Source organism: Bos indicus, chromosome 17, assembly GCF_029378745.1.
Source record: "Bos indicus isolate NIAB-ARS_2022 breed Sahiwal x Tharparkar chromosome 17, NIAB-ARS_B.indTharparkar_mat_pri_1.0, whole genome shotgun sequence".
Taxonomy (NCBI): Eukaryota; Metazoa; Chordata; class Mammalia; order Artiodactyla; family Bovidae; genus Bos; species Bos indicus.
This window is the reverse complement of record NC_091776.1, coordinates 65,599,399-65,626,233: the sequence shown is the minus strand read 5'-3', so window position 1 is coordinate 65,626,233 and position 26,835 is coordinate 65,599,399. Positions and strand designations below refer to the sequence as shown.

Below are 26,835 nucleotides of genomic sequence, written 5' to 3'. Positions count from 1 at the left end.
AGAAACTGGGAACTTTCAGTGCCATTCCCTCCAGGGAGGAGAGAGAAGAGGCTGGAGATGGAGTGGATCGCCAAGGGCCAATGATTTAATCAATCACACCCATGTAATGAAACCTCCAGAAAATCCCTGACGAGGGAGCTCAGAGAGCTTCCAGGGTGCTGGGAGGCCCACACACCAGTGAGGATGGAAGCCCCTTCTTCTGCCGCCTGCCCCATGCGTCTCTTTCACATAGACGTTCCTGAGCTGTGTGCTTTATAGCAGATGCTGGTAAGTAAAGCACCCTCTTAACCTCTGTGAGCCATTCCAGCAAGTTATCAACCCAAGGAGGGGTCTGTGACCCGTGTCTGAAGTGGTATATGGTCTTGTGGGACTGAGCCCTTGACCTACACAAACTCCAGGTAGTGTCAGGAGTGGATTAAATTGTAGGACACCCAGCTGGTGTCCAGAGAATCAGAGGATTGCCTGATGTGAGTAAAAGCCCACACCTTTGGTGTCAGAATTGTCACGAGTAAAAACAGCTCAGGGTGCCCCAGAGAAGACCTAGGACCTGAGAAGACAGAGGTCACGGCACATGGGGCCAGGGAGGCAGTGGATGTGGCCCCAGAGGCTGGGCTCAGCGCCTGGACAGACTGGGTCCAAATCCCAGCTCTGGCTTTAGCTGCATGCCCCAGGGGATGAGGATGAACCTCTCTGGCAGGCCTCGGTCTCCTCATCTGTAAGATGGGTATCTTACAGTTCTTGCTCCTCCTAGGCTGCTCCAAGGTTGTGCAGCGACCTCACGTCTGTAAGCATGCGGCCTGGGAAAACAGGTCAGTTCTTCAGCAAGGGATGACCCAACCAGCCTATGCAAAGTCTAGGGCAGGGGAGTGGTCGTGGCAGGCAGACCTCATTCTGGACATACCAGCTGTCGGATGCCAGGTGAACTACACTCCTCCTCTTACAAAGCTCCTCACTGTGAGCCAAGTCCTGTGCTCTCAGCACTGGCCCTGACTCATTTAACCCTCACAGCAAGCCTGCAAGGTGGCTGCCATCACTACCCCATTTTACTGGGGAGGAAACTGAGGTTCAGAGGAGCCAAGCCAGGAGGCTGACGCTTTCCCACTGCACTATCTTTCCGTACCGGGTTATTAAATGAACCAAATCATATCAAAAGTCGCAAGAGGTACAGGCACTTGTGAAAGCAGCAAACGCTAAAGTATTAGTGGTAGTTGTCATTACCGCCATCATAGTTCAAAAATCCCGAGTCCACTTATAAGGCCTGAAATCTCCCCACAGGGACAGATATGGTTTTTAAAAACAGAATCAGGACTTTCAAAACAAGTTAAGGAAGTCAGGCATGCTGGGAGGAGAGCATCGTTTTAATGGGGGGAGAAAAAACCTGATTAATGGAAATGATTCTTAATATATTTCAAAATGATCTGTTATGACACAAAGTCAAGACATTTATATACGACTTTGAAATTCTTAATAGCTGATTTCAGAGCAACCTATTATGAAATCTTCCAAAGCAGAATATATTGTAAGTAAATCACCAGACAGGCCTCCCAGGCAGACTGACGGCAGCTCCTCTTAAAATAATTTATAAGGTGGGGTGGGGGAGGCTGGCAGGAGTTATTGCCATAATCATGTATTAATAAAATATTTATAAGTGACTCTTTCTTTTATTGTTACAGGTATGAGTCCCAAGCCCACATCAGAGGGGGTGCCCCGTGAGCCCCAGGGAGATAGAGTCAGGCATCAGACTTCTCTGGTGGCAGCTTAATAGACAGGGGGCTCCCTCAGCCTCTGTCCTGTGGCATCAGAGGCAGAGCGGGCTCCAGTGTGACAGAGGGACCCCTGTCTTGCCCTCTCCCTAGGCTTTGTTGAGTGCCGGGAGGGAGGGAGGGGGCCAGCCTGTCTGAGCTGAGTGCAGCCGAGAGGCCCATGGCTGTGACACCCTGGAGAATCGGCTAACCCAGGCTCAACAGCACAATCTGCTGAAGGATTGCCCTGAGCCGGAGTCATGAACGACCTGTCCACCAGCCCCGGGGCCTCACTCCGTATCTACCACCCCATACACGTCCCCGGTCTGTCACTGCAGGCACCTGTCTGTACCCCTCTGCTTTCCCGGCTATGGGAACATGCTCAGCTCAGGCACGGGGCAGGCTGGAGGGGCAGGGGTAACACGCCCTGGGAGCAGCCTTCAAGCAGGCAGAAGCAGGTGGTGGCAGTGGACCAACATCCTGGCTCCCTCGCCCCTTGGGAAACACACAGTGAGCAGACATGCTCTTCAGAGGTGTGGCTCCCTCGCCCCTTGGGAAACACACAGTGAAGACATGCTCTTCAGAGGTGTGGCTCCCTCGCCCCTTGGGAAACACACAGTGAAGACATGCTCTTCAGAGGTGTGGCTCCCTCGCCCCTTGGGAAACACACAGTGAAGACATGCTCTTCAGAGGTGTGGCTCCCTCGCCCCTTGGGAAACACACAGTGAAGACATGCTCTTCAGAGGTGTGGCTCCCTCGCCCTTTGGGAAACACACAGTGAAGACATGCTCTTCAGAGGTGTGGCTCCCTCGCCCCTTGGGAAACACACAGTGAAGACATGCTCTTCAGAGGTGTGGCTCCCTCGCCCCTTGGGAAACACACAGTGAGCAGACATGCTCTTCAGAGGTGTGGCTCCCTCGCCCCTTGGGAAACACACAGTGAGCAGACATGCTCTTCAGAGGTGTCTCCAGAGGTCCCCAGAGACAGTGGTCCCTCACTTCCCAGAGTTAGTCCACTTGGGATTTTATTTTTATTCATTTATAAAAATGTTTTAAATGTTTATTTGGTTGCCCTGGCTCCTAGTTATGGCACGAGCGATCCTCGATCTTCATTGCAGCATGCAGGATCTTTGGTTGCAGCATTTGGGGTCTTTAGTAGAGGCATGATGGGTCTTTTAGTTGGGACATGCAGGATTTAGTTCCCTGAGGCAGAGACTGAACCCAGACACCCTGCCTTAGGAGCTTGGAGTCTTAGCCACTGGACCACCAGGGAAGTCCCTAATTCACACCTTAACTCCCCAGCGTCACCCACCTTTCCTTCCCTCACTCCCCTCTTGGTTCTTCCTGATATCCCCTCCCCCCAAAGTTACAAGCACTCAAATCTTCGTCTCAGAGTCTGCCTCAGGATAGCCCAGTTTAATACAGCTTTCTCTTCCTTATTGTATTCAATCCTCACACCAACCCGTCTTAGCCCATTGAAAGAGAAGCATCTGAAGCTTGGAGAAGTTTGCTTTTTAACTCACATCTGCCTCGCTCCAGAGCCCATACCCTGGGGTTTAGTGCACCTGGACCTTCGGAGCCTCAGTCTTCCGTTCTGTAAAACAGGTCTGTTTCCTTCCACACGCCCTTCAACCTACAGATGCCTGTGCCCCAACTCTAAATCTTCAACAGCTCTTCTGGTCTGAACTGTGCAGTGGCGTCCCTAATCCCAATCTGTTTACAAAGCTGTCTGATTTACAAACAATCAGGATGTAGAGCATGCCCCACGGCTGATTTTTGGAAAAAGCAAGTGGCCTTTGTTTTTTCCACGTGTGTATAGTCAGGCATGCCTGCCCTTGGCCTGGACCAACTGTGGAATTGCCACCTTACCTATTTCTGACTCAGCATAACCCCTAGAAATGTCCAAAATCAAATCAGCGCAGCAGTACATGAGGCTCAAGAGTATGATAATCAAAAGGACAGGCCACAGGGCCCAGGGGGATGGCGATGGAGGAAGCACGTGCCGCCATGTTCCAAAGAAGCCACTCTCTAGAGGAAGGCAGCGGACTTCTTTGGAACATGGCGGCACATGGTTTTATCGATGGAGCGGACAAGGGAGCGCCTCGGGAGGATTCTAAGCAGGGAACAGCACCACATCTGTGCTCTAGAAAGGAGCCCGGTGCTCACAACAAGTGGGGAGCGAAGGCATGGGCGATGAGGCTACTGTGATAACCCGGGGAAAAAAGACCGTCAAACTCTTAGTCTAAGGTGATAACAGTAAGAATAGAGAAGTCAGGACAGGAATGCTGTCACCGGGGTATCTACAGGGAAAGGGGAACGACTGGAGGGGCAGGCAAAGTCAGAACCCCTTGGGGAGACCAGTGTGAAGGAGGACAGCCGGCACACAGGCAGCTCAGGACGGGAGCGATTCTGGGAGAAGGAGGGCAGCTGGGATGGCTCAGCACACACAGCAGGAGCCTCTCCCAGATGTCCTGACAGAAAGACATCACCTTCAGTGCGTGGACCCAGCCTTCTCTCACCTGTTCCAGGGCGCCTCTCTGCAGCACAGTGGCTACTAGCTACGTGTGGCTATGTAAATGTATGTTAATTAGAATTTAATGCAGTGAAAACATTCCTCAGTTACACCAGCTACAGGTCAAATGCTCGAGGGCCACAAGCAGCGAGCGGCCCCCCTACTGGAAAGAAGAGCTCCCAGGCATCGCAGAAGTCCCACTGGACACTGCTGGGCTCTGAGGCTTGCTTGAAAATCAGCTCCGCTTCCTTCCCAGCAGGCCTGCTTCTGTAGCCAAGCAGAGAGCAGCCCCAGAGATATAGAAGACGACACGCTGACGCCGTCCCACCTCACAGGCAGAAGGGCCTTGTCAGGCACCCGTCAGTGGAGACGCCGGCAGTCCAGGCGAGCTCGGCTGGGAAGCACGTACCTTTGCAGGCCCCCGCCGCGCCCAGGTGGTAGATGGCTGCCAGCACCCGCCAAATGGCCCTCTGCTCGCCGTCTGAAATGCCCAGCATCTCCATGGCGCCCTGGAGCTGGGCGAAGGCAGCCGCTGCCCTCTGCTTGTCTTCAGGCTGAGAACAAGGGGAGAGAGGGAGACAAGCAGACCGTCACGGTGGAGGAAACGCAAGCTCACAGCGGGAAGCGGGCTCGGTCTCAGGGGACTGTGTGGACATTTTATGACCACAGTAAATTACCCATGATTAGCTGGGGAGTACCGACACACGAACTCAGCGTGCTGGGAAAGTTATAAAAATCACTTCTGTCTGACTTCGGATAGCGTGTGATTTTTATTCGTTCATGTGCTCATTCAATACGATTTACTGAGGCTCTGCACTGTGCTGGACTCTGGGGAGGCAGAGATGAGCGAAACCCAGAACCTGACTCTGAGGACCTTTCAAGGTAGAAGTGGAAAGAGATGTAAAAACAACTAAGTGTGAGACAGGGATCTCAGAGGAGGGCCAGTCTGATTAATCCTGCCCAAGAGAGTCAAAGAGACTGTCGCAGAAGATGAGACAAAGTTGTGAATGAAATCTGAATGGCAAATAGGCAGAGCTGACCAATTTGATAGAACAGAGGCCTGGTGGGCGGGGGGACAAGGAGAACAAAGGAGGTCTCTGGAGAGAACAGGCAGTCACCTGGACATGGCCAGGGAAGCAGGGATTTCTGGAGTGGGGCAGACAGAGGAGGGGGTAGAGGCACGCATGAGAAGCTGGCTGGTGCCAACAGGGAAGGCCTCAAACCCCATGTTTAAGGGCACACGCTTAAAACTCCAGCCACGATAGACAAAAATACACCCATGTTTCCATTCCTGGACCCGAAGCAGACATCACCAATCAATGAAGATCCCACAGGAAGTCCAGACTCTCTTCAGGACACTCCCTCTTGCAGCCCCCACTAACTGACCTGCCTCAGCAACTGAGATAGATCCTGTCTGCCATCCCCAGGGCAAGCGGTGGGCAACCACTAGAGATTTTTCAGCAGGAGGGGAGAGAAAACGGTATGATCAGATGTTTATGGGTTGCAGAGTATCGCTTTTTCTTTCCCAGATTTACAATCCCAATTATGTCTGATTGAATATTAAAATCAATCTGAAACTCCTGCACACAGACACAGCATCTGGCCAAGGAGACTCAACCCCTGAAGCCTGCTGGGTAGAGAGGAAGTGAGCTGACGATGAGAATTCTTTTGTAGATAATCCTCCAGCAGATAACGAGGAACTAATGTGCACCTGGCCTGCTCACAGAGCTTGGGTGATGAACCGTAAGCTGTCAAAGCTGGCAAGTCCTTGGATCTTAGGGATTCAGAGAGGGGACAACGTTTGCCCCAAGTCACACAGCAAATTAGTACCAGATTCAGGGTAAAAATCAGGTTTTTCTGACTCCCCGCCCAGGCCACTTGTCCCCTCCACTCAAGCCACTTCTAACTGGGAAAGAAACCTGCCAAGGATCATCGACCAATTGAGACGACATCAAAGCGCACAATGACATTGAGGGATGTGCTGTAGGAATGTTTCAATTAACAGCAAAAGCATGTTCCACTGATCCATCATATTTCTGGGCCACCACAGGACCACAAAATCCCTAGCAACCAGGAACTCAACCTAGCAACCACAGCTGCTCCACTGGAGCAAACGGAGGAAGGGAAGGCATCTTACCAATGTGCTCTTGGTTATTTATGAGATTTCAAAGTAGCAGAGAAAGGACACCAAAAGGACAGTGGCGACACATTTATTATAGCTCCCACTGTCAGCCATGAGCATTTGACTTTCAATTAGAGGCAGACTCCATCATCTGCCACTTAGCTCACACGAACAGAAAATTAGCAAACTTCCACTGCAGCTGGCATGCATCTTCTCCTCTGCTCCCCGCCTCCCTCAGGGGCGGAGGGCTGAATGTATGCGCTTCTGATCTGAGACAGCTAGGATCAGGAGGAGGCTGACTGCTCCCTCAGCTTCCAGGGAGCCAGACACCTCTGCACAATACCCTAACAAAGAGCCAGTCCTTCCTCAAAATCAAGGAAACAGAAATCAGGCAGGGTGGTGCAGTAGACCAACTCACAGCTGGAACATCTACCAAGAGGAGGCCGGATAAAGAGCGGGTGGTCCAGGCAGGGCGTAGTGGTGGAGCACCACACAGCCATGAGAAAGATCGCATCACTGATCATGCGAGCACGTGTGTGAACCCCACATGAGTCAGAGGAGCCACATACAAAACACCACGCCACATGTGATTCTGTTCATGTGAAAGCCAAAAGCGGGCAGCACAGCCCTCTGGGAAGAGAAGTCAGGAGGATGACGTGGGTGGGACGGATGGTTCTGATCAAGTGGGGGCTCCAGGGAGCCTTTGCTGGAATGAGAAATGTTCTAGATGGTGATCTAGGGTGGGGCTGCAGCTGTGTGTAAGGATATAACCATTGCTGAGTGGAACACTGAAAATTAGTGCTTTTGTACACTTGACTATACTGGCGCACATGGACAGAAAAAAATCAGTAAAAAAATAAAAGCCAACTTAGAAGGTGCCCAGGGTTTGTCCAAGGCAATCAGACTCAAGGTCAACCCAAGATGGCGGGTCACTTAGAAGAATAAAATCCAAGATGTTCTCTGAACATTCAACCAGGCTATGCTGAGAGCACCGGGAGGTTCTTACCATGTAGAGCCCATACCCGGACCTGGGAGCGGACAGAACTGCACATGCCCCCAGCTCTGTGCCCCCAGAAGTGTGACAGCACAATCTCTTGCCCCTGCATTGGAGGCTGAATTTCCACCATGTAGATGGAAAAAACTGCCAACCCTGCTCCTAGGTCACTGTGAGGACTAAATGAGGACATGGGTAAAGCACCAGCATGGTGCCCAGCACACAGTGGTGCTCCATAAATGCCAGGCTCAAGGCCACGCCTTTGACCAGGCTGTCCAGCCTTCCAGGGACGCCTCCCCCACTGCTGTCCAGCAGCCCCAGCAGGCAGATAGCCGCGGCCTTGTCCTGGGGGGGCTCCCGGTCCAAGGAGCAGAGACATGCAGACACCGACAGCACAGGCTGGGCGCTGGGCCTGGGGAGAGGCGCAGAGCTGACATTGGGAAGAAGTGGTGAACAGAGCAAACAGAATCAGCTCGGAGAAGTGGGTGCTGGGTGGGGAGGCAGGGTGTCCTAGTGGAAGGGCACGGTGGAGGACAGGGCACGCTGGGCGCCGAGTACCCCGAAGATGGACGTGCAGGCCTCTCTCACGGGGCCCGTGGCAGCGGAGACCCGGGGTCTGCAGCCGGGCGCTGCTCTCTGAGGGAGGGAGTGCCCCTGGGGGCCTGCAACTTGGTTCCCTGGGGACAAGCACCGGGTGGAGCCCGGGTCCCACTCTGCTTCACGGGGGTGTACACCGCATGCCCTCCTCCAGGGCCAGGGTGGGCTCCCCCGTGTCTCCACAGCCCACCAACCCAGGAGGGTCCCACCCCTCCACCCCTGGATCTGGAGCAGCTCTGGAGGGAAACACTGAACACAGCCTCGCTTCATCTGCAAAAGAAACACCGGTGCCTGAACAGGGGTGAACCTGAGGGAGACCGCCGCGAGGGCAGGACAGGCCCGTCCAGCCAGGACTCCGGGCATCTCCACACTGCCGGGTCTGCATCCTCTCCAGGTGCCGAAAGCGCATGGAAGGAGGGAGAGAAGGGCTGCCCTAGGGGCTTTTCCCTGCCAGGCAGCCTCAGTCTCTCCAACTGTCGGACGAGGAAACTGACGCTCAGAGAAGGTGAGACATGTGCCCGAGGCCACGTGGTGAGGACGGGCAGAGTCACCACACCCTAGATTCTCTACTGAGCCCCAACCCTAGGAGCAGACCCAGGAGCTGGGTGCCGCCTTACCCACTCCACAGGGGAGAAACTGAAGCTGACAGAGGAGAAGTGACCCAGGGGTGCACAGCAGGTCACATCCCAGAACACACACGGCCTTCAGCTAGGCACAGGTCTGAGGCGATGTCATGGGACACACAAGTGCCAGTTTGGAGTCAGGCCAACCTGGATTCAACGGGCATGAATTTGAGCAAACTCCGGGAGATAGTGAAGGACAGGGAAGCCTGGCACATCGCAGTCCCTGGGGTTGCACAGTCAGACAGGATTCTGACTGAACAACAATGATGACGACCTGGATTCCAGTCCTGCCTCTGCCACTTAAAAGCTGTGTGCCCTCGGGCAAGTAGCTTCACCTCTCTGAGCCTGGTTACTCCTTCTGAAAAACAGACGTGATCATAATCCCTTGTGTCAAAGGGGCCTTACGAGGATTAAGTAAGAGAAAGCTCCGGGCAGAGCCCCTGGCAGGAGCACCACAGTCCCCAACCTTCTGTCTGGAGCACATTCCTCCACAGTTGATGCCTGGGTCATAAAAAATCAATGTGCCTCGGGCCGAAGCCTGGCTGCTGACAGCCAGAAGCAAACTGCTGGGAGGCAAGGATTATTACTATTATTATGATGATGATGACCACTGCTGCCGGTGCTTATTTTTTAAAAAATCAGCCTAGGTTGTGGAAAAATAAATTACAGAGAAGAAGAAAATAATATGAAAGCTTTGTGATTTCAAATGTGTCCTGGTGCCCCAGCAGATTTCAAACAAGTTCCATTTCGGAGCTGAGATGTGGCGGGCGGTGGTGGGGGCGGGGTGGGGTGGGTGGTGCTGCACGGGCCCCGGAGGGGAAGCTGGCATTCTGTGAGCAGAGGCAGCCCCAGAGGGCCGCTCCCCTGCCCTGCTCCAGCTGACAGCCCCCCATCTCACACACTCACCCTGCGCTCTACTGCCTGCCTGCCTCTCCCCCACCGTCACCTCTGCATCAAGGGCTTAGGAACGCTGGCCTCCCTGCGCCTGACTCACTTCTCTCTCTCAGCACAAGATCAGCTCATGCTCACCCCCTCCAGGCAGCCTTCTCTGATATGACTTCAATCCTCCAGGACTGCCCGTGCAACATTCAGGACACAAGTTAAAAAAAAAAAAAAAATCAATGTTTGTCTGAAACTCTAATTTAATTGGGCACCCTATAATGTTCGCAGTTTTTGTGAGTATAATTGACCAATGAGCACGGTCTGTTTTTAGGTGTGCAATGTGAGGATGTGGTGCATGTACACGTGGTGAAGTAACTGCCACAATGAAGTGAATGCCTGCCTCCATCACCGCACAATCACCACTTCCTGGTGTGCGGTGAGATCACTGAAGATCTACCCTCCCAGGACACTTTAAGTGTACAGTAAGTACAGTGTTAATAACTAAATCACCACCGTCCTACACCAGGTACAAGATGAGCACGTGCAGGCATCCTGCATTTCTATTTGCTGACTCTGGTGACTTTAGGGGCTTCAGGGTGACGCAGCAGCTCTCACTCCTGGGGGCATCTCCTGAGCACTGAACTCCTTTACTGAGATGATACCTGGACAGCCCGATCCCAGAAAATGAGCCCAGGCTTGTATCAAAGACCAACGAGCTTCCAGATTCTATTTTTGCTCTTAGAGAACAAAGAAAACATTCTCTCCGTACCTGCCAGGTAGTAGGACGAGAACAAAGAACTACCCTACAAGTCCCCACAGATCAATTGGTCTAAAAAAACAACCCCCAGAAACAGAGAAAAAAGAAAATCACTTCAAACGCCTCCTTGATATGGGTTCACACTGCGCCCATTCCTGTGCGCACACTGTGAACAAACAGGTCAGGCCGGGAAGATCATGGGGCCTGGCTGGAGCCCTTTTCGTCCTCAAAACCAAGAAAACAAACCACCACGCTCTTGCTGGTTCAAACGCATGCAACTGGCCCAAACTCCTTAGAGGAAGCCCAGCACTGGGGCAGCCACGCATCCTCTGCCATCCAGGGTAGGATCTGAGCTCCCCGCGCCCCCCAACCAGGGGGAGAAGGGGCCTGAATGAAGAACATACTGCAGGTCCCCTTGAGGCAGGGGCGGTGACAGCAAGGTGAGGCTGGGGGAGCCGCATCGCCCCACTCCATCTCACTCCACCCACTGTCGAAACTGACTTGCTGACAGTGGTTCTCAAAGTGGGGTCCCTGGACCCCCAGCTTCAGCATCACCTGGGGACTTGTGAGAAACAGACTCTTAGGTCCCAGCCCAGGCTTAGTTAATCAATAACTCTGTAGATAGTACCCAGCAGAGAGAGATGGACAGAGAGAGCCCAGCACGCCTTACTGAGGTGTAACTGACAGAAACCAACCACTCATCTTTAAGTACAACGTGACAGGATCTGACACACACACAAACGAAAGCATCAGTGCTAAAGAAGACGGACACGTCCCTCAGCCCCTAAAGTTCCCTTTCATATGACCCTCTTCCCCCTCTTCTGCCCTCACCCAATCCCAGGCAACCACTGACCTGCCTGCTGTCATGGCAGGTTCAGCTGCACTTTTCAGAGCTTCACGTAAATGAGATCATACCGCTGTACTCTTTCATCCGAGATTTTTCACTCCGCAGTTATTTGGATCAGTACTTCATTATTGAGGAGCATACTGGCTTTATGGATATTCCACAGTGAACTCACCCATTCACCCGTTAATAGATATTTTGGATAGTTTCTGGGTTTTGGCTATCACAAATAAAACTGCTAACGCACTCATGTGAAGAAGTGGATGTGCATGACCATTTTCCCGCATAAACACCTGGGGGTAGACTGGCACACCGCGTGCAAGGTGTGTGCTGAACCTTGTAAGAGATGGTTTGCCAAGATGGTAAGAGCCCATCTTCCACTCCCACCTGCACGGTTATGAGAGCTCCAGTTACCCCCAATTCTCACCAGCACGGGTTATGCTCCATCTTTTCAAGTGCAGGCACTCTATGTATCATGCAGAGGTATTTCGTCGTGGTTTTAAAGTCCTTTAATGACTAACGTATATTGTACGTGCTTATCTGCCATCTACGTAATCTTCTTTGGTAAAACTATGTTGAAATTCTTCTGCCCATCTTTTTTGTCAGGTTGTTTTATTTATGAGTTCTGAGAATCATTTATATATCCGGGATTCAGAGACTTCATCATATATGTGATCTGCAAGTATTTCCTCCCAGTCTGTGGCTTGTATTTTCATATTAACAGTGACACTCAAAGAGCAAAAGTTCTTAATTTCAATGAAGTCAGTTCATCGACTTGTTCTCTCAGGGGCTATACTTTTAATGTCACACCTATGAAGTCTCTGTTCAATGCAGTTACAGACATTTTCCTCCTGTTTTCTAAATTTTACAGCTTTAAGTTTTACATTTAGGCCCAGGATCCACATGGTTAATTTTTCTATACGGTGTGAGTTCTTGTAGATTGACATTCTCTTTTTTTTGCATGAGGATGCCCAATTATTCCAGCACCCTTTGTTTCTCCAACATGTATATTTGGAAAAAAAGCTTTGGAATAGAAATGATCACTCCCCTCCACCTGGTGAACTAACTACTCATCCTTCAAAACCCAGCTCACATGCCCGCTTGGCTAAGAAGCCTTCCCTGACTGAGGCCAAGTAGCTTTCAACTATTCTCTGTTACAGGGAATCTTGTACAGACTCTGGAATATTCTTATCTCCCATGCCTGCATTAATTCCCAAGTTGCTCTCTCCTGACCGAGTGAAAATTCACAGATGAGGACCATAATCCCGGCGTTTAGCACAGGCATGACACGGGGAGTGACGGCAGGCGTGTGGGGGTGGGAGGGAACTCAAAATAACGTTTAAAATATGAAACAGTAAATAAAACAAGTGAATAATCTTCTTTCTTAAACAACTGAATACCACCTCTCCAGGCCCTGGTCATAGGCCCCATCTTCCAGGAAGCCATCTCTGACTGCCCCTTTCCACACTGAACACTATTGACAATATTTCCTATGAGAACCACCTCTAACTGATGTAACCCAAGCCCAGGGCTAGGTGCTTTATGCACATCCTTTCCTTTAATCTTCACAACAGATCCATGAGGAGATACCACTTCCATCATCATTTACCAAAGAGGAGACAGATGTCCAGAGAGGCTAGGGCCCATGCCTGAGGTCATACATCCAGTAAGTGTCAGAGTCGGGGTTTGAATCTAGACAGCCTGTCCCAGAGCCCACACTCTTACCTCTACACGGATCATCTCTTGGTTCCTGTTATTTGTGCAAGACTCATTTCCCCGACAAGCCCAGGCCCCACAAAGGCAGTCCTATCTCCCCCATGTGACCAGCTCTGGCCAAGTCTGCACCCCAGTGGCAGAGGGACCCCTCGCTCATGGGGACACAAGACCACTCACACCCAGAGGGCCTCCTCCTTACCTTAGGCCACAGGCCCATGCCAAAGGAGCTGCTGTCCGCCATCTGGTGCAGGTACAGGTCTGTCCTGGAAACAGAAGGGACCGGAAGTAAAGGAGGACCCGCCCACACTGGTGGTCTGGGAGAGCAGGCGGTCATCATGGCATGGGGCTCCATACAATGCCCCAGGTGGCCCCAGAGCTGGCCTAGGGCCCCGGCCCCACTGCCCAAATATTCCTCACTTGCTGCCCTCACTGGGCCCTTCCTAAGGAAAGGCCTTCCAAAAGCTTTCTTACTCCTTAGTTACCCTGCTCTGAGAACTGAGAGCTTCCTCTCTCATCTCTCTGAAGGGTACAAGTGTCCCTCTGGCCTTATCAGGAGGCTCAGGACAGGTGGAGCCGCTCCCTCAACTCGGGGAGGAAGGCAGGAGACAAATAATGGGGACACAGAGGCAAACCTGGCCTGGGGTAAGCAACCCCTCAAGCCTCATGGGAGCTTTGCTCCTTCTCTCTACAGATGAGGAAACCGAGGCTCAGAGACAGGGAGCCACGTGCCTAAGGACGCCCAGGAGTCAGGGAGGGGCAGGAAGGACTCCCCGGGCCACCTCCCTCAGGAGGCCATCTGAGATGAGGCTCCTGGCTTCTCAGGGGCTATCCCACCTGGGGCCTCCTTGCCCTGAGGTACCTCAGGCGCAGCCAGGGCTCTCTCAGAGTTGAGGAACTTCTGCAAGGTTGGGGTCTGCTATTCCTCGCCCACCTCCCATGCTCCTGTCAGAGCCTGGACCGAAATACCAGCACCAGAGTAGACATCCTCCACACCCCAGCATGGATAAAGAGCCGTACGCGAACTATCTCACTTAATCCTACAAGGTCAGTCAAGGTACTGCTTCCACTTTACAGAGGAAGAAACCGCGGTTCAGAGCAGATGGCACCTGGCGAGGTTCCCCAGCCTGGGAGCAGTCCCAGGCAGCTGGAATCAGAGGCCAGGTTCCTTACCACTGGGCTCCGCTCGGCTCTGGGCAGAGCTGGGGCCGGACCCCAGGAGAGCCAACACCCTCTGTCTCACTGGCTTCGGCTGGCCCCATCCAGCCCAGTCACTCACCTGAGATCCAGGTCCAACCCAGCTAGCATCTGGGAGAAAACCTCGAAATTGCCTTCCCCTTCTGGCTGCCGGGCCACGCGGCTCTTCTCCAAAAGCATCGTCTGCCGAGGAGAGGATAGACACCCGGTCACCACGGGGCCACTAGGCTGCCCCACCCAGAACCACTCAACTGTCTGAGGCAACATTTCAGGCCCCAACTTGGCTGGACACCTCCGAATTGGAACACCTAGGCCTTGGTCTTATTGATTCAGATTCCACGTAGGGAATTAACAAATGCTCTTTGATTAAGGAACTCATTCTGATTAAGGAATCCAAAGGTAATCACGATTAACATACATAAGAGCCACCCTCCAACATACTCTTATGTAACGGAAGCCTGTAATAACTCGACCAAAATGGTGATGAATGCGAGAATTTCAGGGCCAGTTCAGAAAGGGGATTTATTTGGCACCAGCGAGTCTGGATATTATCCCAGTTCCACATACAAACAACCCTTCTAATAACCTAATCCTATTTTCTGTTCAAATAGAATGTTTGCGGGGAGGAAGGGGAGGGGGTGGACGATTTTGGAGATGGGAACAAACAGGCCATGTGCTCGTCACACACGAGCTGCTGCAGAAGGCCGGAGAGCGTCTGTTTAATTTCAGCTTACACTTTTAAGACCCAACTAATGAGTGGCTGAATTATGTATTTACTCATGAATATTTCATCCCTGTGATACTCCAAGATGCAGACAGGCCAGTTCGCTCCGGGACGGGATGTGGGGGCACTGAACGAGGCGGGGAGAAGCTGGCCACGGCCTGGGGAGTGATGACCATTTAGACACATTCCAGGGTCCCAGCTGGGGGCATGGGCCCGGCTGAGTGGGGCTGGGGACCCTGCAGCTCTGGAGACTCCCTCCCTCTCCCACCCAGAGGCCTCACCTGGAGCTGGGCAGCCGTGACTCGGCCTGTGGCGTTAAAATCCAGTGACATCACCATGGCGAACCGAGTGGCACTGCGGCTGTGGCCGGTGGACACAGAGCCAAAGGCCCGGAGGACAGTGAAGGCTGCTCGAATCTTCTCCACTGTGGGGACATGGGTGGGGCGTCACCCGTGGCCCAGGCACTGCCACCCCCGCCTCTCACAGGACCCCATTCTGGCCCCAGGCCCCAGTGGGAGCACTACCACCTCCCCAGATCAGCTCTAAGCCACGCCCATTTCACTGCTGGGCTGGCCCTGTGCTGAGAGCAGAAGTGCAGGGGGGAGCAAGGCTGAGTCAGACAGATACACAGACCCGGATCGGTGCCGTCTGAGTGACAAGGGCTGCCCCCGGGCCTCCTGGACCTGGTGGAGTTTAGGAGGTGGGCAGGGCTCTCAGGGACTCCCCATCACAGCAGGTTTGAGGAGCCCTGCAGTCTTCCCACAACTATTTCCCAAGCTCCTCTCTGGGCCAGGTGCTGTGCCGGGTGCCTGGATACAGCCCAGCCTGACTCCCACCCTCCAACCCACACACACTTTCGGCAGACCTACATTCTGCAAGGGCCAAGACCGGTGCCTCTCCCGCTGGATGCCAGCTCCTAACCTGCGCCAGATGCAGAGCAGGTGCTCAATAAAGCACTGGCAGAACCCCGGGGAGAAGCAGGATAGTACCACGGTTAGGCAAGTTTGAATGCGGGATCTCCCTGTTGATAGCTACCTGGTTTGGAGCAAATTAACCTTCCTGTGTCTCAGACACCCCATCTATAAGATGGGTAAGTACCTACCTACCTCATGTGGTTGTCATGAAGACTAAAAGATTTAATAATGTAAAGTGCTTAGAACAGGCTCCAAAGGGGGTGCTGTTAGCATTATGTTTGCTATTATACGAAGAAAAGCAGTATCGCTTGGGCCATATATTCTCAGCAGGGTGAATACTGCCCTCAAGAGGGCAGACACTGATTCTTGAAGGTGCGGAAGTTTTCCTTTCTTATGTATAGAGCACAGATACACACACACACACACACACACACACACACACACAGACCTAACTGCATAAACAGATCACAGTGAACCTCTGGCATTAAACTTTCATGGTGGGAGGTGATTAGCAGAAGTAACATCTAGAAAGCCGTCAAAGGGGCAACAGTAGCTTGAGAACTCTGGCCCAGGGGTAACAGCTCTGGAGCCAGCTTGCCTGGCTCTAAGTACTGGCACTAGGGTGTATGAGCCACGTGGTCTGGGCAAGCTGGTTAACCTCTGCGTCTTACTGGACTCCTCTATAAAATTCAAATAATAATGATATCTCCTTTACAGGCCTGTTTTAAATAATGAATAAGTTAACCTGTTTAGAATGGAGTCTGGCTCACGAGTCCTCAGCAAGCACTCACTACGATCACGACCAATACTGAATTACTGTTATCGATTGACACTCTCTCTGAGGCCCAGCTCACACATCATTTCCTCAGGGCAGCCGCCTGCCCCTCTGCCGTGAGCCCTGCTTCTCCCCACAACCCTGCTGCACCACCTCGTGGCACAGACGTGCCGCCGAGCCTCCCTTCTGGCCATCGGCTCCTCCTGAGCACAGGCCCTGCCCTGTCTTTACTCGCAGGTCCTCTGCACAGTCCAGCAGGCCGTGCACGGCACGGGGACCCCACGCCGAAGGGCACAGCATTTGTATCACACACTCACAGGCTTGCAAAGTTATTAGGATGCTGGCCCAGGACACGGCCGTCAGTGTTTGGTTCTAACAATGACTGAGTGTTGATGACTGACCTGCAGATGGCAGTGGGTGTCTGGAGGGAGGAGACCTAGCTTCTAATTCACACAGAAGCATCTTAGCAGACCAGAGGTGGCCCTGCCTGGAAGGCAGCACAGGGTGTGCACACACGCACCCAGTGAAGGCTGGCTGATTGGATGTAAGGAAGGGCCACCCAGTGCCTCCTCTGACTCTCCCTTCCCTCTTCCTACGCCTGCGCACCCCCCCCCCCCCGCCATGTCCTGGCTGCATGTCACCTGGTGACCACTATACCTGAGACCCTGCCATCCACGCTGCCCGCCATCCCCACCAGGTGCTCCAGGACCTGCTCGCAGCAGGTGGTCTTGCCAGCACCGCTCCGGCCCAGGGTCACGATGCTCTGGTCTCTCCGCTGGCTCAGCAGAGCCCAGTACGCCCGCTGGGCCAGGGAGCTGATGTGGGCAGGCAGGCCGTCCCGGCGGTTCCTGGGCACCTGTGGGAAGATCACAGGCATCAGCCTTCCCACCAAGCCAGAGCCCAGGAAGCATTCTACGACCAGCACTGAGCCCAGATCCGCGTTCCTGCTCCCGTCCCACTCCAGACTTAACAGAGAAGCTGTGCGTTTTTCTGGGGAGAGCCCAGTGTGAAGGTCGAGTCCCACCACTGGGCCCCTGTGAGTCTATGCATAGTCTCGGCCCCTGAACTGAGCCTGGGCCTGCTCTGCAGCTAATGAGAGGACTGAACCAGGGCTGCGTTAGCTCGTGGGGTTCATCTCGCTACTATGCAAATCACTGGATTGTTCCTGCCTGAACAAAGCAGCTGGATAAACGGCCCGACTGATTAGTGATGTCTGCCATGGAAACAGAATGGGGCCTGGGGAGATGGTGGTACGTGTCCTAAGTATTTGCCATAACAGATTTTGATGATACCTGAAGCTGCTTCCACTTCTTCGTTCATCCATCCACTCATTCTTCACTCAAAAACAAAACATTCATTGAACGTCTACTATATAGCAGGCACTGGGGGCACAACATCACTCAAAACAAATCAAGGAAACCTTTGCCCACCGTGGGCTTCCTGCTGGCACCGATGGAAAAGAATCTATCTTTTTTGCAGGAGATGTGGGTACAATCCTTGGGTCGGGAAGACTGCCTGGAGAAAGAAACGGCAACCCACTCCAATGTTCTTGCCTGGAGAATTTCATAGACAGAGGAGCCTGGTGGGCTGCAGTCCATGGGGTCGCAGAGAGTCAGATCAGACACGACTGAGCCACTGAGTATACACACACACTGCCAACTATGAGGAGATACCATTATACACCTGTTAGAATAGCTAAAAACAGGTTTTAAATTTTTTTTTTTGACACTTGCTGCCAGGTTCTGGCGAAGAGGCAGAAGGACTGGAGCTCCCCACAGCGCCGGTGGGAATGCTGTACGATCAGGCCTGTCTGGAGAGCAGTGTCGTGACTTCTTTCACGGCAAGATGTGCATCACACAACAGAGCAAACCCCACACCTAGGGATCTACCCATAACAAACGAACACCCGTTCTCACCAAAAAGCCCTCTCTGTCACTGACTACATTGACTACGTATTCAAAATCACACACACAAAAAAACCTAGAAACAACGCAAATGCCCTTCAACTAAAGAGCGAATAAGGCAACCAATCACCCTAGTTTTAGTCTCGGAAGTCCCATGCCCCAGAAAAACCACTCCAGCCCAGGGAAACTGGGACAGCGGGTTCCCCTCTGAATGGATAAACAAAGCTCTACAATAGAATAAAAGAACCAACAGCTCAGAGCTGCAACAATATGAGTGAATTTCAAATGTGGGTGTTGTGTGCATTGTGCTAAGTGGAAGAAGCCAATTCGAAAGGTTACATGCTGTACGAGTCCATTTATACGACTTTTCAGAAAAGGCAAAACTAGGGAAAAGGGACAAAGGAACAGATCACAGTGGCTGCCGAGGGCAGGGCATGGGGGAGGGGATATCCACAAGGATGTAGAAAACTTTTGGGGGCGATGGAACTTCCTGTAATTGATGGGTTGAGGCAATTACACAATTGTGTTTGTCAAAAACCTACAAAACTAAATGTTAAAAGAGGTGACTTTAACTGTATGTAATTTAACCTTTCATATATAAAAAAAAAAAAGCCCTGCCTATAGAGCTTGCTTTCATTTGGGAGAAGACAGGTGTAAACAAACCAACTAATTAAATTATACTGAATGGGAATCATTTCAAAGCCACGAGCCTGGATGAGGTCACCAAGGAAATGGGCCTTTAAAGAGGGAGAGAGAAGAGGTGTGGGGAGGGGGCTGACCTGAAGAGATCAGGGACCAGCTAAGGAGGCTGAGAGGGAGGGCCGGTGGACGAGAGGAAAACCAGGAGAGCAGAATCTGGGAGCTAAGGAAGGGAGTGGAGGCAGGAGGACAGGAGACCAGCCCCTGAAGTGCGCTGAGGGTCAGGTCAGGGGACACCAGGGAACTGACCACGGGGCAGCATGGAGATCACTGGTGACCTTGAGAAACATCTGCTTGGCATGGTTTTCAGGGAGAATGGAAGGTGGAAGCAGAGATAGCAAGGGCAGTGAAGAGGTGTAGAAGGGAGCAGGGGACCAGGCCTGGCCACAGGAGGCACTGGAAGCCCAGGATGCTAACTGGGTGACCAGTGAGGCCCCACCCACCCTCCCTAGTGGCCTGGCAGGAACAGGGGCACAAACCCCAATGGGGCAGCCCTCCCCCAAACCTGGGCCCCCAGTGCACTGTTGGCCTTTACAGCCCAGGACCCCCAGGAACAGTGATGAGCCCCATTCTGACACAAAGCAAAAGGCTCAGCAGGACCCCAAAGCTGGCAAAGGAAGACAGGACCCTCACACTGGCTGGGCACGGCCTGGGGGCACAGGCAGGCAGAGGGCCTCAGGGTCTGAGCCCCAAGCCACCTCCCACCGTGGAAGCATCAAGGCCCAGGCTGTCCCAATCGCCAGCCTTCTCAGGCCTGCAGGGGAGAAGGGAAGATCCTGCAGACACACACAGGTACCCTCACACGCTTGCACACGGGCATGGTCAAGGGCACACATACCCAACAGCAGCAGAAGCCTCTGTACACAGGTGTGCCCATCTACACCCCACACAGTCACAGTAACTCACTCCAACAGAGGCCTGCACCGCCCACACATATCCCCAGCTCCCAGTCGCTGGGTGAGCCCAGACCCCCAGCGAGAAAGGCCCCTAGCCCTGCCCAGACCCCACCAAGCCCATCTTCAAGGTGGCCCCAGTCCCCTCCTGCAGATCTCTTCTGCCACCTGGTGGCCACTTGAGGAACCAGATGAGACCCAGCCAAAGAGCAGGTGTGGGAGGCGGGATGACCTGAGCAGGGCCCAGCCCCAACCCAGCAGTTACAGGGGCTTAGCTGGGGCTCACAGGACTCAAGTTCCTCCTACCAGGGTGGGTCCTAATGCCTGAATTATGAGGCTCTTTGACCCAGCCAGAGTAAAGGATGCACAATCCAGGACAACTGAGAACTGTGAGAACCGAACTTGCAGAGGAGGGACCTGCGACAGACACCTCTCCCGGGGGTTCCTACAGAGCTGGAGCTCAGCTTCTCAGAAGGCTTGGAGCATGGCCTGCCCGGCAAGGGAGAGGGGGTGCATGCACGGCCCTTGGCCAGAACAGCCAGGTGGGGGAGGGGCTGGGAGGGTGACTTAGAGGGGGTGTGAAGGGAGTCCTAGAGAAGAGAAGCCTTGGGGAGGGGGTCCAGGCTACTGCCCCCTGTTTAATGGACTCAGCATCATTCGGGGGCTACGAATGACTTTGTCCTGTGGGACTCCAAGGGCAAGATGCAGCTTCTCATCCCCAGTTGACAGATAAGAGGCATCATGACCTTTCCAAAGCACTGAGGTGCATTAGCAGGAATCCTAGAGGCCTGACCCCTCCCGGGCCAACAAGACCTCCGAATGGAGCACAGACGAGATTCTGACCTCCAGTGGATCTCCCTGCCTCCACTTCTGCCCACCTCTCACCTCCACCCCATGGCCAAGAGGATCCTTTCCTAGCATAGTCACACTACATGTCACTGCTCTGCTGAAAGTCTCCACCAGGCTCAGAGCAGGAGCGGAGTCACTTTGACCCCGTGTGAGACCTGGCACCAGCCGTTCCTACCTCCTATAATCTCCTCCACACACTGCTCTTTGTCATGATGGACCTGTCTTCCCCACGAGGACAAGCAGCTCACAAAGGCGGGTTGATCTGCCCGCCTTCGCACACGGGACCCTCCATCATTATTTCAGACAGGAGCAACCAGGTGAACTGAGGCTGAGGTGAAGTGCAAGTGCAAGTCCCTCAGTCGCGTAGGACTCTGTGACCCCGTGGACTACACAGCCCATGGAATTCTCCAGGCCAGAATACTGAGGGGATGGGGCGCAAATGCTGGGGTTGCAGCTGCAGGCCCCTCCACAAGGTGGCGCCGAGAGGGTCCTCTGGCTATGACTGTGGTCTTGACAATAAACAGACTGTTACTACACTCGTGTAGAAACGAATAAAAGTAGAACGGAGGCTTAGTTTCCCAGTTCATGCGGGTGTCTGGGACTCCCGAGGGTCCGGCCTGGGCTTCAGAGCACAGAGGGCCCAGCCATGTGGGTTTCACCCCAGCTCCTCCAGCCCCGAGCCTGAGTCCGGAGTTGGCCCAGCTTCCCAGTCCTCTCGTGGACCTGAGGACTGGCTGAGACGACACGCAGAGCTGCCTAGAGCAGAGCCTGACAGACCCGACACGTCCGATACGTTCTCTCCCACCGTCACTGTCTCTCGCGCTCCCGCTCTGTTTGTATCCCTTCTCTTCCCCTCTAAGGAGGGGGGACCATGTGGTCCCCAAGGCTCCCCGATGCTCTGACACCCCAGCAGCCATGTCTGCAGGATGCCGCTCAGACAGGCTTGCAGGGGCTCTGGGGGCTCTGGTCCCGAGATGCAGAAGGACCCTGGCCTGGCCCCGCCCCGCCCCTGGGGCCCCCTCACCTTGCCGGCAGAGGGCGCCATGAGCCCTTGGGGCTGGAGGAAGATCAGGTCGGGCCCGGCGTGGGTGTGAGGTAGCTGAGCCTGGTAGCGGTGCAGAAGCGTGTTCAGGACACTGGACTCGTTGACACTGACCAGGGAGGCCAGGTCCTCAGCCTGGTCCAGCTCCGGGGGATTGGCCTGCAAACCATCACACACAGTGTCCTCTGGCCTCCTGGGCCCCCACACCACCACAACCACCACCTCCACCTCCGCCCCCTGGCCCCACACACCGCCCCGGTGACCCGGTTCCTGGGCAGCAGTGCCCTGACTCCGCAGAGAGCGACAAAACCTACAGATGAAACAGCGGCATCGCTTCTCCTGTGCTCTGTGCAACTGGCAGCTGGCCCTCCCTACACTGCGCTCAGGGCACCAGGAGGGGAGGCGCTCTGAGGACGCGCAGCAAGATTCACATGCCTTCTGTCTGTCAGACACAGAAAGGCAGGCGTGCTCGGAGGACGTGTCTTCTGCTGCCTCTTTCCCTTCTGCCTCTTGTCGGGGAGCTCTGCGTGTGCTCAGGGATGCTTAGGACGAAGGCCAATGCCCTGATTGCCCCATTTCTCTGACAGCCCGCCACACACTCATCAGTTGGAAATACTACACCTAGACCCTTCTAGAAGCAAGGAGTGACTGCAGCGTCTCCTTGGGGCATCCATTTGAAAAGCGTCCTAGCACTTCTCTGGCTCCAGGGAGTTTCCTGGGCCTACTGCTCTGTGGTCTTTTGTCATCCTTTTGTCAAGTTTTTTTCCTGAGGACCCTGGCCCTCTGCAAACTCCCAGCACTGGTGGGAGGAGCGGGCCTGAGGTGGGCAGAGCGGGGACAGAGGGGTGAAGGTGAACGAGGCCAAGGAGAACTCCTGGAAGCAGCAGTAGATGTGAAGGGTGGAAAGCATCAGGACAAGATCTTTTACTTCTTTCATTAGAGTCTGACTTATTCTCAAACGGATTCATGGTGCAGTGCAAAAATTATGCAAAACAACCAAAAAAGAAGAACCAAACTAAAGGCTGATACCCAAAAAGCAGGCCACTGGAACCTATGCCATGGCTAACGACAAGCTGCAAATTTGGCTCTGAGTCTCCTAGCAGCCAGGGCGAAGAAGGAAGCATACCGAAGTCCATACAAAAGAAAACAATCACTTTCTCCAGCAGAAGAATTCCCAGGCCCAAGATTTGACAAACATCTCTCTTAACGTGTCCTCATAAAGGGGACACCGTGAGACAGAGCAATGAAACCCCTTAACAGGACACCTCTAGCAGAGCAGTGAGTTCAATGCTGAACTTCCCTACAGTTCCCCCCAGGGCGCCGAGGGGAAGTATTCAGTGCAGTCAAGCCCGAGGGGGAAGCGGGGTGGAGCAGGCAGGGCGGGCGGGGCTCACCCGGTGGACGTGCTCCTCGTCCACCTCGGTGACGCTACCGTCGGTGTCAACGCACAGTCGCACCCTTCCTGCCGGCAGGTCTGCTGTTCCCTCGTCTGGCTTCAGCACCGTTGCTGGAAGACACCCCAGGGGTGGAGGGGTACAGCAAGGGGGGTTGGGGACAGCAGGGAAAGAGGGGAGGAAAGAAGATGGAGGTGAGACAGGTGGAGGGGAGAGGAAAAAAGATGAGAAGAGAGAGGTTGTGAGCTGCCAAGTCAGGCCAGGAGCAGGAGACAGGGCCTGGGACAGGGGAAATGGGCGTCATCCTCTTCCTTGGGGGCCTATTTACAGGGAGGGTGCTGAATTGTGACCCCAAACCCATGGAGATTTGGGTCTGACAGGCTGGGTCTGATTCATCTGGGGCTTCTATCAGATGGCACAGGCACAGAGTTGGCAGCCAGACGGCTGGGCGCACTGTCCACCACATACCTAGACTCGGGACGGCAAATAATGGCATATGGGCTGCCACTCCTCCCGCAAGAGCCCTCCAGACATCACTAATCAATCACTCCTCCCAGCCGTGTTCTGAACGGACTGAGAATCACCTCTCAGTAGAGTCCGGTCACCAGCCACAAGTAATCAACAAGGTGGGTTCATGAGATGGGATCCACCTGCACTAGGTTCCAGACACAACACTGCAGAAGCCAAATAATGCTTGTTGCTTTCATGAATTAGCTAAATAATTAATTACCAAGGCACAAACGCCTTTGAAAATAGCACCCAACAGATCATCTGCTGAGAGTGAAATGACACCAAACTAGTCCCACTCCAAAGCCATGTCTCCGCATCCTAGTCCTGGCTGCCCCAACCCCGCCCTTCCCCTCAGTCCCCAAATTGTGATCAGGACCTGGCACACACAGCGACCAGCACTGCGGGGGTGAGAGGGGGACTCAGACCCCAGATGTGCTAACACCCCTAATTACCAAGAGTGAATCCATCCTTCTGAACCAGCCAGACCTTCTCTGCCTCATACCATCTGTCTTCAGGAGCCTGGGGGCAAAGGTCACATAAATTAGCACAAGGGGATGCACCCTCCCCCACCCCCGTGTGAGGGGCAGACCTCTTACATGGGCATTTCTCATAGTATGTCCAGGACCAGCTAAATCAGAATCCCCCGGTGCAAGTGGGGGTCCTTATTTAAATGCAGAGGCCACGGCCCCACCCTAGCTTTCGGAAACGGAAGCTCCAGGGTGGGGCCTGGGAATCTGCATTTTAAGCAATCTGCCATTTACACAGCTCAAAGAATTATCTTGGGACTTTGTAAGCTCAGTGGCAAGGGGACATCTCTCATGGCTGGGACACTGCCTCACTCTGTGGAGAATCTCACCTCTGGACAGGTCAGATTCCCCTGTGGGGCCTCCCGACCCCTGTGTGTCGAGGGGGACGTGCCTGGTCCCTCCTCTGGGCTGGCCACCCCTCCACTCCTATCCATCTCCGGTCCCCGCCTTGTCCACCCCCAGGGACAAGCCTTTCCTGTCCCCCTTCTCTGGCCTGCGCCTCCCCGCCCCCTGCAGCCCCCTCACCTGCCCCGAGACTCCGCTCTGGCCTCCTCCTCTCCCTTCCTGGCTCTCCGTCGGCCTCTGAGACTTCTCCTCGTGGCCGTCCAGAGCAGGCTGCCCAGGTCCTCCCGGCTCCAGCTCCAGGGACCCGGCTCCGGGGCGGGCCTCCTCTGCTTTCTGTCCTCTGCTCTCAGGCTGGTCCTCCTTACCAGCTGTTGTCGGGGTAACCCCACGTGCATCCACTTCCTTGGGGGCTTTATCATCCTTCTCTGCCTCACCCCCGGCTTTACCCGCCTCTCCAGAGGCGCTCTGAGGTGGCCCCGTCTTTTCCATCTTGCCCCGGGGCTCCCCTGCCTTCCCAGTCCTGCTCTGAGGCTCACCTGCCTTGTCCATGGCTCTGGGAGCCTCCCCCGCCTTCCCCGGCGCTTTGCCAGCCTTCTCTGCCCTGGCCTGAGGTTCCTCCATCTGGTCTGCCTTGCTCAGGAGCACACCTTCTTTGTCCTTCTCACGCTGGGGACGGTCCCACTTGCCCCTTCTGCCCAGGGAACCTCCCCACCTTCTCACCGGGGCTTGGGCCCCAGCCCACTTCCCTTCACCTGCTACATCCTTGGAGAGACTCCCCTTTGCCCCCTTGTTTGGGGAATCCCCTGCCCCCTTCTCCGCTGTCCCTGGTTGACCCCCATCACCCAGCCCCTCTTTGCCCTGGAGCTCCGCCTTTTTCACCTTGTTGGTCTGGGGGGCCTCGCCCCCTTTTCCCACTGTGCCTCGATCCTGCTCCCGTTTCGTCGGCAGCACAGTTCCTGGGTCCCCAGGGCCCCCAGTCTGAGTCTTCTCAGCCTTCGGAGGTGCATCTGTGGTGCTGGCCTGGGGGCCACGAGGAGTCCCTGGGGTGTCCCCCTTTTTTCCCCCTCCAGGATCCGTGGCTGGGGATGGGGTCCTGGAAGTAGGGGCATCGCGGGGCTGGGTCCTCTGCTCTGGCCTGGCTGAGTCCGGGTCCAGCTTGGCCACCATCAACAACACGTCACCCCTCCTCACCCCTCTCTTGAAGGGCAGGCTTTTTTTGGCAGGTGTCCCACTGGGGCCTGATTCTTGGGGCTTCTCGCCATTGATGGTCATCAGCACAGGGTCCATGGTCCCAGCCTCCTCACCCTTCCTGCCCAGAATGTCTGCACTCAGGGGAGAGCCTGACTTGGCGTTCTGGCTCCCAGGCTTGGTGCCAGTGCTGGGCTGGCCAGTGGAAACCTCTGGGATCTAGAAGAGACACCACAACCGTTCTCAGCTGTGTGCTGACCAGACAGCTTTGTCATTCACTCATTCATTCATTCATTCACTTCTTTAATCACCCAGCCATTCATTCCCTCACATACCCTCAAGCACCTAGGGGCAATGAGCCAAACCTCAAAATCCTACATCCTAGACCTTGGCTCAGAACTTGAAGGCCAAGTGACATTATGAAAGGAAAGTGGACTTTGGAGCCCAACAGACCCAAATTCACTCCAAACTCTGCCACTAGCTAGCCGTGTGGCCGTGGGTAAATTACTTTCCCTCCCTGAGCCAGTTTCCTTACCAATAAAATGAGAACCATAATGGCCTCTCAGGGTGGGCGGCTTCACGGTAACACGTGGAAACCGAGCCCAGCACCCAGCACGTCCTCAGCAACAGGAGCCACTGTTGCTGCTGTCCCTGATGCTGGGGCCATGGCTCTACTATTTACACCCGGTTCTTCCTATCGGGCCAGGGAGGGATGGGAAAGGACGTGGAGCCTGTCATCAGAGGACCTGTCCTAGTCTTGGCTTTGAAGCTCTCCAGCTGAGTGACCTTGGATGACATCACCTATCCCCTCTGAGAACTGGTTTCCTCTCAGTGCAGGCAGATACCATGTGACCCTCCAGATTTTCTGCATGCCAAGATGTGGGAATTTCAGAGAACTGAACGAAACGAGCTGCTGCTACTGGTCCTTCTGCACCAGGTGAGGGTCCTGCTTTGGCCCCAAGGTCCTCCACTCTCGGTTGGCTGAGACACCTGGGTACCCGACACCCAGGGGTCTCCACTACCTGTTCCTCCCCTACATCTTTCTACTGCCCAGTGACACCAGCCCTGCCCATCCCACCAACCTCCAGC

At 54.2% G+C, this 26,835-nt stretch overlaps 1 protein-coding gene across 1 annotated transcript in view; it reads right to left on the bottom strand.

The window, feature by feature from the left end:
- The window catches only part of MYO18B (myosin XVIIIB), a 223,757-nt gene that overhangs the window by 184,421 nt on the left and 12,501 nt on the right, over positions 1–26,835 (bottom strand). Inside the window, exons 4-12 of the mRNA XM_070769757.1 lie at positions 24,739–25,965; positions 24,139–24,205; positions 23,177–23,289; positions 21,765–21,941; positions 17,053–17,251; positions 14,988–15,130; positions 14,065–14,165; positions 12,988–13,051; positions 4,663–4,807 (exon numbers count right to left, since the gene is read on the bottom strand). Coding sequence (XP_070625858.1) covers positions 4,663–4,807; positions 12,988–13,051; positions 14,065–14,165; positions 14,988–15,130; positions 17,053–17,251; positions 21,765–21,941; positions 23,177–23,289; positions 24,139–24,205; positions 24,739–25,965 — 2,236 coding nt within the window. The remainder of the gene's footprint in view (positions 1–4,662; positions 4,808–12,987; positions 13,052–14,064; positions 14,166–14,987; positions 15,131–17,052; positions 17,252–21,764; positions 21,942–23,176; positions 23,290–24,138; positions 24,206–24,738; positions 25,966–26,835) is intronic.